The 18294-nt window shown below is 29.8% G+C and overlaps 3 protein-coding genes across 4 annotated transcripts; all 3 read right to left on the bottom strand.

Annotated features, from left to right (window-relative positions):
- Window positions 1-2240: 2240 nt before the first annotated feature.
- Window positions 2241-4692, bottom strand: LOC105800623 (auxin-responsive protein IAA12). 2 transcript variants are annotated; one of them, XM_012631843.2, is made up of 5 exons: window positions 4208-4692; window positions 3830-4134; window positions 2848-2965; window positions 2703-2751; window positions 2241-2614 (listed from the first exon to the last, which is right to left on the bottom strand). In XM_012631843.2, the coding sequence occupies exons 1-5, from the start codon at window positions 4678-4680 to the stop codon at window positions 2570-2572; spliced, it is 990 nt and encodes a 329-aa protein (XP_012487297.1). In that variant the 5' UTR covers window positions 4681-4692; the 3' UTR covers window positions 2241-2569. The 2 variants fall into 2 exon arrangements, with proteins under 2 accessions (XP_012487297.1, XP_012487296.1); XM_012631842.2 differs by having other exon boundaries at window positions 2690-2751.
- A 4511-nt stretch (window positions 4693-9203) lies between these two features.
- On the bottom strand, window positions 9204-11302 carry LOC105800624 (uncharacterized). The gene has a single exon (XM_012631844.2). It carries the CDS (start codon window positions 10904-10906, stop codon window positions 9425-9427), a length of 1482 nt encoding a protein of 493 aa, XP_012487298.1. The 5' UTR covers window positions 10907-11302; the 3' UTR covers window positions 9204-9424.
- A 4820-nt stretch (window positions 11303-16122) lies between these two features.
- LOC105800625 (plasmodesmata-located protein 2) lies at window positions 16123-17694 on the bottom strand. Its single transcript, XM_012631845.2, has 3 exons — window positions 16663-17694; window positions 16453-16566; window positions 16123-16365 (listed from the first exon to the last, which is right to left on the bottom strand). The coding sequence occupies exons 1-3, from the start codon at window positions 17453-17455 to the stop codon at window positions 16358-16360; spliced, it is 915 nt and encodes a 304-aa protein (XP_012487299.1). The 5' UTR covers window positions 17456-17694; the 3' UTR covers window positions 16123-16357.
- Between the last annotated feature and the right edge of the window lie 600 nt (window positions 17695-18294).

Raw genomic sequence — 18294 nt, forward strand, 5'->3', positions numbered from 1 at the left:
ATTAATCTATCCATCTTTTTTAGTTATTTTATTATTATCTTAATATATCTTAAAAGCAAGTGGTATCGATTTCAATCCGCTTGTCGATGTTTTTTACTCTACTAGCATAATAATTCATCATGTAATGGAAAAAATATAATTGTTGATGTTTGAAGTTAAGTTGTGTCTATAATTTTTTGTCCACTTTGGCACTTGAATTTAACAACTAAGTTCATTTTGGTATTTGAACGTAAAAGTCCGATGATATAGCACTTTGAGCTTATGTTATATCATCACTTGAAAATTTAAAAAATTATATAAATTTTCTGGTAGTGTGTAATAGTCTTAGAGTGACATGTCTTTTGATAATTAGACTGGTGATTTGACAAGTTAAACCATTGTTTTCTTATTCATCCAGTTTGATTGGTTCAACTGGGAAATCAATAATAATTAAATAACTAATTAAAAATTTTAAGATTAAATGAATTTAATTGTCAAGTTCAAGAATCAAAATAGATCCAAAATATATAGATACTAAAATGGACCTAATTGTCAAATTAAATTCCTAATACAATATTATCCCATCATGTAATGATCATCAAGAACACATCTTCTTTTTGTCATTTGTCTCACAGTTGGTACAAAATTCGTATTGTCCACCACCACCATATATATATATATGTGAACCCGACAGCACAAGGTAGCACCAATGACCTTCTTACTCTTTGAAATGTCCAAGTACTCGATTGAACATATATAATTGCCAAAACCACCCTCTTCTTCTTTTCTATTACATTAGAGGCAATCAACAATGTCTTCCTAGGATTATATATATAGAACCTTTCCAGCTGTTGGGGTTTCCATTGCTATTATTTGTTGTTTTGAATGAGCCTACATAAAAAAAAAAAAAAAAAAACAAGCTTAAAGTCATTAAACTATTACTAAATTTTCGTTTTAGACATTTAACTTTAAAAAATTACAAAATAGTCACTAAATTAATAAAAAATTATCATTGAAGTAACTGGACTGTTTAAATCATTGTTGTATAACATTCTTTATTTGCACCGCCTGCACTAATCAAAAGCTTTCATTCTCTTTCTCTTCTACAGTTCAACTTTCTTTTTTTATAAAACAGTTTTGAACGTCATGAATCTGTAAACTAAAAATCTAAAATGTCTTTTTTTCTAATCTCTTACACTGGCTATCAGATTCAGATAAACTTGAATCTAAAGTATGTTTTTCTACTCGTTTATTGGAACTTATTCTCAATGACTTAAATAAAAACTTTCAAATAGTTCGATGACTATTTTAAAACTTTTTAAAATAAAATAACCAAAACATAAAATTACTAATAATTTTAATAATATTGGGTGTAATTTACCCTAATATTTAATTGCCATTCAGACAGCTAAAAGGAAGAGAAAAGAAAGTAATAATGGGAATGGGGAGACCTACCATTTTTGAATGAAGGGCTTGCAATAAGCAAAGAAAAAAATAACAATGATTGCATAATCTTAAATCACCTAAATGTGTTCCATTTTTCATCAGCAGCAGTATCTTATACCTCTCTCATGCCTGAGATTACATTTGATTGAATCAACCACCAAATACATGTATATATATATATAACAACCTTTTAGATAATGAATCAGACCCTTGCATAATTTTTGTTAAAATATGACATAAGTCTCTATATTCTTCATAAATTTAGAATTTAGTTTCTATATTTTTATTTTTAGGAAATTTAATTTTCTATTTTCATATTTCAAAATTTAGTTACATGCCTATTAAATTTTTTTTTTTGAAATGTCACACCAACAAATTTATTAAAAAAATTTACGGTGTTAACAATTAGACCTAAATTTTGAAATCTGAAAATAGAGAGGTTACATTCTTAAAACTAAAAAAATAGGGGCTAAATTTTAAATTTGTGAATCGTACAGACCTATGGCATATTTTAACCCATAATTTTTTTCATTCTAATGCCAAAGTTTTAAATTTTTTGGGGTTAATATATTTTTTGATACCCAAATTTTTTTTGTCCGGGTTAAGCACATGAGTTTGACTTTAATGTAAAAATAGGTACTTGAGTTTAAATTGAGTCTCAATTAAGTTTCTAGGTTTTTACTAGAACATACATGTCAAATACTCATTGATCCATACGATATTCTTTGGAACACAATTTCGAACACAATACGATTACATAATACAAAAAAATAAAATCGATATATCAAATTGTTGCATACCAATACTATTGCTAGTAACCAAAAACAAAAACACTCAGAACCTTATATTAAATGTAAAGCATAAACAAAACATAATGGAAAACACTAAATATCAAAATCACACACAAGTTGCAGCAAAGCTCAAAAAAAACGCTCCTTTTTTTTTTCCCAGTACTCACATATATACAGTATGTTGAAACACATCAATTCGGTCGAAAAAAATTATATTGATTCGAATACGAAAACAACCATCAATTTTCTTTTCTAAATTCATTTAGCTTTTTGTGTTCAAACTGTGGAATTCTTCTTTTTTTTTTATACGGAAATTTAAATGGCGAATTGTGATGTCGGTCGATAATGTTATATCAGTTTACTTCTTTGTGTTCGGTTCCTTTCGTGGAATCTCGGAGCTGCAACAGATGAATAACAAGAATAAAAAATGGGTAAAAATCAAACACCGAAAACCGAAAAGAAAAAACTTTTACCAAGTCCATTAACCTCGGAGGTCTTCATAATTCGGAGCCTTCGAACTGAGGTGAGAAACATCCTAAAAATACAAAAAAAAAAAAAAAACAGATTACAAACAGGGAAACATCAAACTAGTTTTGATTTCATTTTTCGGATTTTAAAAAAAAAAACATACATCCATGGAACATCTCCTACAAGCATCCAATCTCCCTCTTTGTCTTCATAAGTCAAAACAAATTCAGATGATCCATCCAAAAGCCTAGATGGCATTGTTAATTGTTGCTTCTCTGCACCTACACAAAGGAAATGTCACGTAAGAATCAAATAGGAGGTCAAACCATTTCAATTTAACCGGTTTAATTACTTTAAAAAATAAAAATAAATTAATAGTAATTAAAAAGTTGAATACATATATACAAATTAATGGACTAAAACATAACATAAAAAATCCAACAATTTTTATTAAAAATTAAAAACTAATTTTAAAAAATTGGGTTTTTAAATTTTAACCGATTTTTTCAATTTTCTATTCTTTTACTAGTTGAAAATGATTATGACTATTTCTAGTTATATGTCATTGGTTGGACCACCGATTAAACTAGACATGTTCATAGATTGGACTATCTTTCCGAGCTTGAAGACCCGCCTAAAATTTTAAAGTATGTGGGCAAAAAATTAAGCCAATTTAAAATATAGATAATTCTCGAGTTCAAACATTCTAACCCCAAACCTAACCCAATTTATTTTCTATATTTATAATATATTATATTATGTTATATATAATATATATATAAATATAATTAATAACACATAAAACTAAATTTACAATAATATATAATACTATATAATATAAACATTAAAAAAGTTAAGGTGCCTAATATAAAATTTTAGTAAATTTTTTAAAAAAACTCAAATTAATATATAGAAATATAAAATAGACTTAAATTAATTTATAAATATGAATGAGATTGAACAAAAGTTAAGTCTATATTTCAATTAGAAACATAAAATATATAAATATCACACTTAATCTCAATCCAACTTAGTCCGATAACCATAAACACTTTTACATTAAATTAATTTATCCAGTTTTAACTATCATGCTAAATACTTCAATTTTAGACACCATTGCATAAAGCTTCGGGTTTAAACTTTACCGGCGGATCTGAGGAACATATTTTCGAGTGCTGAAGCCAAACTATGATAAGAAGAATGAGCATTCAAATCCACTTTCCTTCCTATTCGAATGCCATCCATATTGACTTTAATAAACCCAATATGCCCTAAATTTTCATTGGGTTTTTTCAGCTTTGAACCATCTTTTATAGCTTTATCTTCTTCTTCTTCTTCTTCTTCATTAATCCCTTTGTGTTCTTCTTCAGCTCTTGGAGCTTTAGCTTGGTTATTATTAACCAAGCTGTTCATCCTGTAAGACCTTATGGGTGGCCATCCGACAACTTGACTGCATTCAAAAACATGGAATTTACGTTAAGTAAATTAATTTCCTTTATATGTATTTATGTATGTATATGTACCTGGTAGCAGTAGGAGAGCCACCGTCATGGGGGACAGATTGATCGGCGGCTCTTTTGGTCCCTGAAACGGTAACTGAAGGAGGAGTGCCGCCGTTCATGGAAGCTCGACGAGGAACAGGGAAGTCTTTGGCAGTCAAGATTCTACCACTAGCCTTATTAATCTTCCCTGTAGGACCACCAATGCTCAGCCCTAGTCCTAGCTCAAGCTCAGTCTCGGCTAGATACGAGCTTGCCTCTGACATTGCTGACTCGTTTGTTGAAAACCCAGAAGAACCACCGCTTCCGCCGCCGTTGGCTCCGCCACCAAGTAAAACTAAGCCACCTTCCATTACAAGAAAAAGCAAGAAATTATAAGGGTTTTGGGTGAGGTGAAGAATTAAAAGGGAGAAGAAGGTGGTGGAGGGAGTGATGATGATGGGACCCATATGTCCCCTGGTGCGCCCACCACCTTCACCATTTTCAGACATGATCATATCTGTGTTCTTTTTTTTTTAATCAATTATGTCTCTTTAGAATTTATGTTCTTTTATGATTTATAATTATGAAAGGTGTAATAATAAATTTAGTTATTTGTTTTGTAATTTTAGTTTTATTTTTTGTTATTTTTATTATTTTAATTCTCAATCTTTAAAGTTTAGTTAAATTATTCTCTGGTAGATGAATATATTGACAAAATGTTAAAATTTTAATGACTTTAACATAACAATTTGTATGATAGTCCATGTGTATTTCATAAAATTAAAAAAAATTTTTCAAATTCAACAAAATTCAAAAGTTAATATTTTTTGAAAAATTATTCATGTCAACAATGAAATGCATATAGACTGCCATGCTAGCTACTACATTAATTTAGTCAACTTTTCTAACCCCATAAAAGTAATTTGAATAAAATTTGAAGGATGAAAGCCAAAATGATTTTAAAAATAACTAAAGTTAATTTGACATAATTTGATATCTTTATTTTATATCGTCTACCTTTATAACATCTTTAGTTAATTCAAATGATTAATATCGTTAATCATTTTAGTAAAAATTCTATATAAATTTTCTAAAATTACCATTTCCAACTTTTTATATTGACATGGATTTTTTTTGGGTATTAGAATGGGTGTTTATAAGAAAAATTCACATTAGTATTTTAATCGAATTATTAATGGTGTTAACTATTTAAACTAACTAATACTATTATAAAAATAAAAGTAAAAGATCAAATCATGTCAAATTAAAAAAAAGTTAAAGGCGAACGAAACCTTGGTAATGTTGGTAAAATTTGAGGCCGTAAACATTAAGTGTTCAAGTTCTACCTTATAAAAATTATAGGTGGGATAGTTAATTGAGCCTAGTTAGTTAGCTTAACTTGAATTAAGCTATTCAATTCAATACCTGAAATGCGATTGAAATTGTAGTTCAAAAATATATGTAGGGATTAAATGTTAAGATTGAGTATAGTAGAGGGACCTAAAATAAAATTTAACCGTAATACTGAAAAAATAATAAATATTTAGGGCATAAGTTGGTAACTACGAGAACTCCTAGGAAGCAGTCTCTGATGTCAACTGTCAGGTTAAAGTATGTTCTTAGCTAGAATTTAACCTTTTTCTAATTTATGTATTAGTTATTTAAGTAAAATTTTAAATAATTATATAACTTGAATTATATGAAAGTTTTTATGTTAATAATCTCATTATAGATTTTATCAAATACGTTCTTTTGATACAATAATATATTTTAGTGCATTCAATCCACATTCTTTTACATTGATAATAACGCTCATGTCAATTAAACTAAAAATAATATATTTGAACATTATTTTATTTTTATAAATGGGGTTAAAAATACATAAAATGTATTTTTTATTTTTTATTTTAAGGATATGTGTTATCATATAATAATATTGGACCAGGTAATCTTTTTCTCTTTGAATTATATTTGTTTAGTACTTACCTTTATTTTCTTTAATATATAATTTAAATTTACATGAGAAATAATTATTCAGTTTTTCCTCATAATTTTACTTTATTTCTAAATTAAATATTTATAATGTTTAGAAGGTTCCATGGTACACATCATGTGTTATAATTAATATGGACAATTTACCTTTTGAAGAAGTCTCCTATATGGTTACTTTTGATTTTGTCTTTAGAAATTATAAAATTGAAACAAAAATATCAAAAGAAAGCTCTTAAGTTGAAAAAGTAATTCTAAAACATGCTTTGTGACCTAAAAAAATACATAATGATTAATGAAGGAAAAATGGGATTAACTAACATTAGGAAGATGTAATCAATGACAAATGCACAAGCAATTAATATTTATACTTTTTATTATCAAAACCCAATATTCTTTATGCTAATTATGATACTCAAGTAAAAGTAGGAAAAAAGTAATTTTAATTTGACTTGATTAGTTGTTTTAAAGTTGTTTATGGGTCAGCTCAAATAGTAATTCGGTTTTAAAAGAATTTTAAATCAGAATTTTTTTGGTCAGTTGGCATGATTTCTTAGTCCGTTTTATTGATTAAATTAATAAAATATTAAAATATATAATTTTATATTAATATATTTTTATAATTTAATTTAATTTTAAATATATTTTTATTTAAATTAAACTTGAGTCAACTCAATTTGATTTTTATGTCCAAACTTAATCAAATTGTATAAAATAAGTAAGCCACTTAAATCGTGAACAAATTTAGCTACAACTTCTTTCAAATTAGAATAAAGATTTTGTTAAAAGGGATAATATAATTTTATTTATGCATATTTTTATAGCATTTATTATTTTATTTTTATGCTAACAAGCTGGTGAAAGACTTGATTATATTAAGAACTTAACTAGATATAAATTAAATTTTAGTGATAATAAAACTTTGCTGGGAGTTCGGTATGTCTTTTTATTTTATTAAGACTTCTAGTGGATTTATGAGGTAAGAGTCTCCCATAATGTCAAAATAAGAGAATCTATGTGAAATCGAAGAGTTTGTGCATGATTTGACTCAACTCCATAACTTATGGCATGCTTGTTTTAGGAGGAAAATATTTTCATGTTCATTTTATAGTCCATCAAGAGTGTAGACAGGGGGCAAGTTGTGGCCTTTTCCCTCTTTAAAAAAGTAAAATTATCTTGTAATCCCCCAAAATTTTAAAAATTACAAGTTAGTATAATAGTAATTTTATAATTTAGCCCCTCAAAAAAAATTATGATCCACCTCTGGCCTCCCTAAAGCAGTTTTCTAACTTTGGTCATGTGATCCATGTGATTAATCTTTTCAGGATTCGTGGTTACCCCTCCGATCAACATTATATCTAATATTTGAAACTAAATTATATCTCTTGAAATGTAATTTATCTTTCCACTAAATCTAACATTCTTTTTAATGATTTTTTTGTTGGTTTTTAAAGCATTACCATTCATTAATTACAAAATTTTTGAAATATTATTTTTAACTAATGCTGCTAATATTGGTTAACCATTTATATATGATTAAAAGAACAGGAAAGAAATAACTTTGAAGGGGGAGAAAAGCATAAAGTTGGTATTCTTTTTTCCCTATTTGCCTAAAAAATATGGAACTTAATGGCCATTAACTCTCAACAATGTTTGTCCTTGAAATAATTAAGGGAAACCCTTTTCCAAAGCTTAGGTATTGTGTGGGATTGGAACTTGAGACCACAATGTTGTGTTTTTGGAGCCATGAGTCCCTCTATATTGTTTAAAATATTTAAAGCATCTCTACCCCATTTTATTATTTTTAGGTTAAAAGGGTATATAACCTTTTTAATTTTGATTTTAAAAAAATTAATTTTCTTTAAGAAAAATGCATTTAATTGAGTCTTTAAAATTTTAAATTGCATAAATTAAGTTATTTGACAAACGTCTTTCGTCTTTGATTGTTACATTGTTAATATGACTATTAACGACGTTGACTTGACCCTCCACACAACGTAGTAGTGCCATATAGCAAAAATAATTTGTACACATTTTTTAATTGAGATATTTTCACATTTTGTAAAACTTTACAAGTACGATTAATAAAATGGAAAAAAACTATATATTTATTTTTTAAAACATTTTATTTTATAGCTTTAAAGGTGCTAGTATAATTAAAGCATCAATGCACATCTCATATTTCAAAGAAAAATAATTTTAATATTTTTGAAAGGAATTTTAATATTTTCTAAACTTTATATAATTTAGAAAGATATCTTAAATGATCTAGACATTTCGTTCTAGATTAAAATTTTTATATGATTTTTTTATTTTTTAACTTTTTTTATTTAACATTTTATAATTTTAATTATTTTTTAAAAATAATTTTTATTTTTGCTTAAGCGGTAAGTGTCATGGCATTATCACATCAACAACTATTGTTGGCGTGGAGCACCACGACAACGTCGCTAATGGCCACGTCAATGACGTGACAATCAAAGATAGAAAACATTGGTTGATGAAATTAATCGATACTTAATGTTTTTCGTAAAACAATAATTTATTTTTTGTCAAAATTTAAGAACTTATATACTTTTTTAGTACAAGGATAAATATCAAAACTATACATGAACTTTAATTCAATGTGCAATGTCATATATGAACTTTGATTTTGCGCGATTTCATGCATGAAATTTTGATTTGATTCAATTTTTACAAACCATTAACAACATTAGCGAATCAGCGCCATTTTAAATTGATATATTGCATACAAAAACAATTATATTAATCTAATACGAAAATAAATATGTATTCATATCTTTAAATATGTACAATTGAACCAAAACTAATGTTATATATATACATATGAACCATAATTCAAGTTTCATGAACATAATTGAATAAAATTAAAATTTATATATCAAATTACACATTAAACTATAAATTTTATCTACAAATTTAATATTTATTATATTGCTAAATGTTTTTATGACAAAATATTCTTAAAATTCAATCAACAACCTTCAAGGTATTCATAACCATTAGCAATACTTTCTCCTTTTTTTTCTCCAAATTACAAAATCAAATGTAAATTCAATAAAATATAAAATATATATTAAAAAAAAGGGGGAAAAGAATGGCCTAACTCAACTTCATCAATCGGTCACTCTTCAAATCTCATTTTTTAGGTTTCCCCATTACATATATCCGAAACATTTAGTTCCACATTTTTCAATTTATGGCCACTCAAAATTCTCTTTCTTTGTCAATTAAGTCCTTTTCTCAAATTCAAAGGTAACTCATGTCATCAGGGATGGAGCTAGGGGGACCTCGATGCAAATTCCCCTTTTTTCTACCGGGGGCAGCCCCACCACCGCCGCAAGTAATCGAAATTTCGCACCCACAAATGTTACCGAAACACGAAAACGTGCTGCCGTTGTCGGTGTGTCTTCGAGCATGTCTCGATCGTTTTGACGCCGGAACCGCAGTCGAAACAGAACTCGAAGTTTCACCACCCCGGTCATAAACCGGCGGCAACTCCGTTCTCCATCGTTCTAACTTCGATCGAAGCCCTTCAATGCTTTGATCATCTAAACTCCATCCCAATATTGAACTCTCACAATCATCAAATCTGTTATGGTGCATGTTTTGCGCCACCGCAGCCGCCACTTCTGACGGCGAGGGACCAATTTCTGAATCGGTCCAAACTTTGGTCCCGCCCATTTTCTTTTGGCCACCGTATAACACATTCGGTGACTTCCCCGGTGGTGTTTTCAACCCAATTCTTTGACCATTGATGCCATTTTTTCCGGTATCCTCAAATCCAACAATCGAACTTGATTTTCCCTTTTTTGCCATTTTCCCCGGATCCTCAAATCCATTAACAACCGAGCTTGATTTCCCCTTTTTGACCCATTTTCTTGGATCCTCCAACCCGTTAACAACCGAACTTGATTTCCCTTTGTTAGTATTAAGTTTCCCAACTGTATAATTCACCATTGAACTGCCCCTGGAATTAGTTTTACCATTATGATTTTCGGGTTCGAATCCGAAAACAATTGACCCACCACCGTTAACAACTGAACCACCATTGATAATCGATGAACCTTTCGTTTTAGGCCCTAAATCTAAAGGAAAAACTGAACTCGAATCACTCTTAGTTCGTCGAAGCTTAGGCTTAACCAACGGATGAACAACAACTTGTTGATCATTATCATTGCTATTGCTTTTAGCAGAAGAAACAGGCATCTCTTCTTCACCCATTAAATGCTTATATCCCACCGCCGACGACCCCATATGCAAATACAACGGCATGCTCCTCTTTGAACTATCAAGCAACGCCACCCCAATGTTTAAAATCCCTTGGGGTCGACCCGATGGTCTCCAAACTTGAAGCGCAACGAACGTTGTCCCTAATGAAAATTCTTGCCGACGGTTCAACGGTAAAGAGATATGAGGAATAAGGTTTCCGATAATAGCACGAACAGTCCCGACATGAATATCACGAAACCAATGAACGGCGTAGATTTCAATCATGACGGCGGATGTATCGCCGTATAGAAACTCCTCATCGACACGGAAAATGAACTTATCGTTCCACGTCGGGTTATTATGGCCTTGGCCATCGATTCGAGTCGTGAGTTTCCGCTCTGAATGAACCCAAGCCACAGCGTAGGTTCGCATTTTACGACGACCTACGGGTTCTAAATCTTGCGCAGAGATCACGTTGAGTTCCAAGAGCTGAAACGGTGCCACATTATTATTATTCATGATTTCACCTTTCCAAAAACAAAAACAAAACAACAAATTCTTTCAAAGAAAAAAAATCAAATATTAAAGATTCTATATTGATCGACGGAGATTTTCGTCGTCATTAACGGTGAAATTGGGCCCGTTTTTCGTCGTCGAAGCCGTCTGACGACGACGACGAGGGGAAAGGAAAGGGTCAATGTTGAAGAGGAAATAGAGGAGGAGTAGAAATTTGAGGGCATTCGGGAAATGGACGTGTGATTTGTGGTAAAAGAGATTGAAACCGTTGTTTTCTAACGTTTTGATAGTTAACAAGAAACGTTTTTGTTATTTTTTATATTTTTTCTTGAAATAAAAATTAATTACAATTATTATTGATTTAAGGAAATGAGAGTTTTGTATAATGTTAATTTATGATTTTCATCCCTATACTATGTTAAACTTTAAGATTTAATCTGGTAAAAATACCATGGAAGCCCCTATACAATGAGTTAAATTTCATTTTGCTTTTTCTACTCGAAAAATGAGCAAATTAATCCTTGAGCGTGAGTTCAAAGTGCATATTGGTCATTTCTGTTAAAAATTTCATTCATTCGTATTGTTAAAAACTGGTGTGGTCGATGGAATAACCAGACAGTGATATGTGACATGTCACATGAACATCATGTTGACATACAATGACTAGTTTTTAGCAGTAAAAATGGATAATTTTTTTAATAAAATGATCGATTTGCTCTCTGATTTAACTTACATGACTAATTTACCCATTTTTAAATAGATGAGCTAAAATGTAATCTAACTCTTAATATAGGGCTTCCATAGTACTTATATCAATTTAATTCTAATTTGATATTATTTCTTCTACTTTATTAAACTTATTAGTTAATTCGATTCATGTTTAAAATTATAACTTGGAAATATTTTTCTTAAAAATATATTTTTTAATCAATCAGATTGGCCAATTAAGTTTTAGCTTTGTTGGTAACATTGACGTCGTAATGTTCAAAAGGACGTGGATTTGAACACACTTAATCATATATTATTTTTCGGTCCAAGAATTTAGCGAGTTATAAGTAACAGTAAGAATTGTATAAAATAATATTGATATAAAATTTTAATGAGACATATTATTAAGAGAAAATCCTAATAGTTAATGATTTTTGATTATTTAGACCGACTAAAGATATTAACTTCCAAATTCAAATATAGCAAAAGGACCAAATCCACAATTTAACCTAAAAAGGGGATGGAGACCGAGTTCAAACCTCCCGTAAATTTATACTTATTATAATCCAGTTCTCAATAAATAGGCTTCCACATTAAGTATTATTTAAAAATGCATGTTTCACGAGTCATTTTGAAAAATCTAAAAGTTTGGGAATTTATTATTTTTTAAATTATAAAAATATTTTAAAAATCATGTTTGAAATGGATATAGACAAAAGAGAGTTAGATTTGTATTTTTTGTAATTTTTTATAAATTTATAATTTTTATGATAATCTATTTATATATTTTGAATTTCTTTTAGATTTGTATGTAATTTCTTCTTAAAAAAAAAGCAATGAAATTAAATTCGAGTCGGTGATTAGTATTGTCGAAACCATTTTTTATTTTTGGAAAAAAACAAAAATTAGTTGTCGATGAAAATTTGGAGTCGCCACCAATCTTTTATTAAGGTGTGATTGGATCACCTAAAAACGACTTTGGGTCTACGAGTTTTAGAAAAATGGGTTCGGGAGTCAGTTACGTACAAGGAATGATTAGCACTCTCGTAACGCTCAAAAATTGGTACCAAGTTGATCAATAAATGTCTCAATGTCGAGAGTTAAAAATGCGATCCTTAATTAAATTAATTATTAAGATGCCTTCATTTTGAAACAGAAAACATCACACCCAATACGTTAGGGCACGATATTTTATTGCTTCAAAATGAGTTTATCCAAAAATGAAAACTTGTGTGATAAAACTTAAGAAAATACTTAATTGTTTAAAATTTATGAAGAAAATGCAACCCAATACGTTAGGGCACGATTTCTTAAAATCTCAAACATTCAATATTTCCTTTATTTTTATTTTTTTAAATCTTTATCTCGAGAAATCAACGTGTCACATCCAATACGTTATGACACAACATATTGAATTCCCGATGACAAGTTTTATTCTATTTGATCAAAGAGTAATTCTCGATTGTTGGATTCAACGAAGAAAGTCGGAACCCAATACGTTAGGGCCCAACTTTCTTGAAAATCCTAAATACGAGTATTATCTCTATTTTGAAAAGTTTCATTATTTTTAAATTCGAGTAAAAAGATGATGTAATGCTATAATGTATATATATGCCACGATGATAAATACAACAATAATAAATAGAACAATGGCATAGAAATAATGCATACAAATAAATAAATAAATAAATAAAACTAATATACATAAAAAAATAAACAATGACATGCAAAGTATCACATAAACGAGCAAAATAATACAAATGAAAACACAAATAAATAGCAAAAATAAAAAATAAAAGGTACATGATATACACATTAAACTATGAAGAATACACATGAATTTATATATAAACATTAGATTATAAAAGATTTATATAAACAAAATACATAATGCATTTGTGAAAATAGAGAAAAGTAGGAAAATATGATTATACATATAAATTATAAAATACATGTTAAAATAAATAGGTATTTAAGCATTTTGAAAATACAAAAAACATAGATATACACATGTTTTTATATAAAAGAATATTTGTTAGGAAAAAAAAAGAAAAAATAAATAAATGAAAAAATAATAATTACATTATTAGAATTAATTAATAATAATAAATAATAATAAATACTAAATTGAACTGGAATTCAAAATTTTGGGGTAAATCCGCAAATAAATAGAGCCAAAAGGACTAAATCAAATACGTGAATTACAGAAAGGGGCTGGAAGAGAGGTTTTCCCTTCTCCTCTAAAACGGCGTCGTTCCAGCAGGGCTAAATTGAATTTGAAAACAAATTAAAAGGGCTAATTTAAAAAAAAAACAAATAAGCCTAATTGTAAAATATTAAAAAGGCGGAGGGGCTAAAAGCGCAATTTGCCCCTCCGTATAAAACACGCGGATCCTAAGGCTGGGTCGGGTCGAATTCGGATCAACCCGGGCCTTAAACGACGCCGTTTTGGGAGGGCTATTTAAGCCAAAATTCGGTCAAAAAATCATTTTTCCCTTTCTTTAAAAAAAATCCCTAAAAAAGGCTCTCAACCTTCCCCCTCTCCTCCGGGCACCGGCTTAAGGCCCGGTCATCGGCCGGTCATCAGCCACCGCATCGGCCGTCGATCTTCGGCACCGACACCGTCGTATGCAGTGGTCGAAAAAGGGAGAATCTCAGATCCGGTCTCTCCGAAGCCCCTAAACGCAAATTCGGGCTCAAAACCCTCAAAAGATTCAAAGAAACACCTCAAAAGTCCAAGAAACCTTTCGATTTTCGACCGTCTTTCCTCGGAGACGGTTCCTCGGCCGTTCACAACGATCAGGGCTTAAAACCCAGGTTATTTCTTTCCTTTTTTGTATTTATATTATTTATATGTATATAAATGATAAAAATAAATACATATAACAGAAAAATAACATAGAACAACAAGTATCCACCTTTAATCGATTATGCTCTCTGTATTGCGAAAATAAAAGCCTTTGTTTTTATTTGATTTTCGAATCCCCTGTTACAATACATGAATGGCTCTTTTATAACCGAAGTATTAACAACATAAAGAAACAAATCTTTGATTTGATTTGCAAATCTTCAATTTATTTCCATATCTGTTTGTTTCTTCTTCTTTTTTTTGTTTTGATGTGCCGATGAAGATTCGGGAAGGCGGCTCGTGCGAAGGGTGCGAGACCTGTCCATGGGCTGGGCTGGGCCCGGGAAAAAATTTTGGCCCGACTCTTAGGCCCGAGCCCGGCCCGAAATATGGGCCTGAAATTTTGCCCAGGCCCGGCCCGGGAAAAAGTAATAAGCCCGAGCCCGGCCCGATTTTTAATAAACACAAAAAAAATATTTTAAAAATAAAAAAATAAAAAAATTAAAGTATTTTAAAATTAAAAAATAAAAAATATATATTTATTATATTGGGTGGCCCGGCCAAAAAGTTGAGCCCGAGCCCGGCCCATTTTTTAAACGGGCCTCGTTTTTTTGCCCAAGCCCATATTTCGGGGGGGCCGTCGGGCCGGGCCGCCCGGCCCATGGACAGGTCTATGCGAGACTTGCGGCTGTGGCGCGCCCTAGGGTTCCATCTGCTCCCTGAGCTTTGATTTGGGCTAGGGTTTGATTCGGGCCTCAGTTTTGTTTAGACTTGGGCCATATAGGCCGATTGTAAATCGGGCCCTTTAAACCCGGGTCAAAATAGGGTATTACAAGTATTAAAAAAGAAAAAAGAAAAACAGATTTAAGTTAAGAAAATTTGACAAGCAAACACACATATTATTTTTTGTCCTAAACTTGGGTTCAACTCAAAGGAGAAAAGTGACAAAAAGTAAAAAAGAGAAATAAAGAAAAGTGATCCAATAATACTAGCTTGAAAATAAAGAAAAATATTACTTTAATAAAAAATAATATTTAGTATATTTTAGTGGAATTTTAAAGAGACACGTAATAATTTTTTAATATTACTTACGAATAAAAAAATACATTATCAATGAAAATATTTGGTGAGTTTTAGTCTCCACAAGTAGTATTAGAGGGTTGACAAGTGTTTTATAAGAGATATAGTAAAATGTTAAAATAAACAAATATTTAAAAAAAAACGCGTGATAATTTGTTAAGATTATTTGTAAAATAAAAATATATTATCAATGTATTAAATACTAACTCATCTAATAATATATAAAAATATTAATAAATTATTACATCTTACACTTGCAAATAATAATAATAATAATAATAAGATTATTTGAAAATTTCCTTTTATTTTCTAAAGATCAACTGATTACATAAATTAAAAATAGAAAATTCAATTCAACTAACATCAACTGCTTCAACCTCTTTTCGGATTCAATTTTTATCCAAGTGAAGTTCTAATAACCTTACTAAATTCACAAGGACAATAACTATTACTACATTACGCCACAACCATTCTATAAGGAAACAAAACACATTTTATAAATATTTTTAAAATTTATTCAACAATAATTATAATAGAATGGTAAAAACATGTATATAAATGCTATAAAATAATAAAAATATGATAAGGATACAAATTGTCATTGTCTTTCCATCCATTAATTCAATAACACAAAACATGATTTTTCTTTTTTCACTTTTCTTCCAAAAAAAAACCCCCTCATTTGTTACATTTTCATGGTTCCCCCCCTAATGGCTACTGCTTTCTCTTTGTTCAAACATTTATGTTCAATTCAACACACACATACAAAAAAAAGAAACCATTTTTTTTACACCCTTTAAATGAACTCTGAAAACCCTTCAAGAATCTGCAACCAAAAAGCAAAAGAAGAAAATGATAAACAAATCCATATCATATGTAGGAATTAAAAAGAAAGAAAAAGAAGACATATTACCCTCATGTTTCTTCATTGAATTTCTCGCAAACATCATCAAAATAACAATGAATCCAATTCCAGCTGCTCCTCCTAATATTATAGCCACTGTCTTCCCTGTATCTTGCCCTGTTTCTATACATCCAGAAGAAAAAAAGAAAAAGAGTTTAAATGGAAAAAAAAAACATTTTTGAAACTGATTTTTCCTTTTGGAGTTCTCGAAGTTTTTACCTGTTGAAGCAGCAGCTAAAGGATGTGAAGATGAAGATGATGATCTTTTAGGGACTCCATGAATATAATAATTGTAACTAATGAAGCATTTATGTAAATAAATTTGGCCTGAATTTGAATCACCACATTCAACTTGAGCTTTTTGAACTGCATTTTTAATACATTCCCCGCAATCTGAATCTCCTATATCACCTTCACATTGTCCCGATACATAAACAGATTGATAATTTGTGGTGAAAAATCCATGGTTGTTCACCACACCATTCTCCAAGACTGAAAAAGCTGTGTCCCTTTTCTCTTCAAATCCAACCCCACCACCACCATTACCGCCGCCACAAGTTTTGTATAGCATTTCCATGCCTGAAATTTGGGGGAAACCAGACACTTCATACAACATGTAACAACCAACAAGTTGGATCCTTGAAGCTATAGTGTTGCTACCACAAAGTTTGTCTGATAAAGTTGGGAGCTTGCTTACACAGTTGTAACAATCACTGTTGCTTAAGTCTCCTCTACATTGAAACAGACCATTAATGGTGGTTTGAGCTGTCCCTGTTGTTGTCTTGTAAAACTTTACTTTCATGGATTGTGAAAGTAAGGTTTGAAATAAAGCTGAGAGAGCTTGAGAGTATACACCACCTGGATCGGTAAATGCTTGCTTTGCACATCCTTTGTAGACCAAAGTTGTGATATCTGAACCAGATTCCACCATTGATGAAAGCTCAAGGTTTGTGAACAATACAATGAATGAGAGGGAAAGAAAAAAGGGTCTCAAAGAAAAAGAAGAACCCATTTTTTTTTATAAAAATCAAATCATTGTAGTTTCCTTCAGTTTTTGGCTTGGATTTGTAGGAAAGCTTACTGGTCCTTTTTTTTTTTTTTTTTTAAGTTTTGAGTTCTTTTATGAACTTGGAAGAAATCAAAAACAAGGAAAAAAGGGTTATGCTTTTGTGGTGATTTATGGGAATGATGAAAACTTATTAAACAAATGGTTTAATTTAATAATTTGTAAGAGAATGAGAACAAAAAATGGGGTTTATTTTCAAGATAAAAACTTAAAAGAAAATATTTGAATAATGGAAAGTTGTAACAATATTCCCTGCTTGGGAAAATGGCAAGGAGGTATGAATGTAAAGGAATCTGCCATGAAAAATTTTGACTGAAAGGATACGGTACTGTATCTCACTTAAGAACTTGCCTTGAAAACCTACTGCATATGTTGTTTAAAATATGCTTTAAGTCATTCTACTTTATAATTTTGGAATTTAGTCCAATAATTTATTAAATTCCTAGAACTAAAAGTTTAGGGATTGAATTCTAAAATTATGAATAGTATAAAGACTTATCACATATTTTAACCTAAAAGAAATAAAATAATATTTAATCCTTTAATTTAATATTTTTAAATTCTATCCTTAAATTTTAATTTTGAAAAGTAGAGACTAAATTCTTGAAAATAAGAATATATAGACTAAATTTTAAATTTGTGAAGAGTATAGAGACTTATGCCATATTTTAACTTAAAATAAATAAAATAATATTTAATCTTTCAATTTAATTTTTTAATTGAACTTTAAACTTGAATTTTATTAAAGTATAATGAGAAAGCATCACATAATCACCGAAAATATA

This window comes from Gossypium raimondii, chromosome 9 (genome assembly GCF_025698545.1).
Source record: "Gossypium raimondii isolate GPD5lz chromosome 9, ASM2569854v1, whole genome shotgun sequence".
Taxonomy (NCBI): Eukaryota; Viridiplantae; Streptophyta; class Magnoliopsida; order Malvales; family Malvaceae; genus Gossypium; species Gossypium raimondii.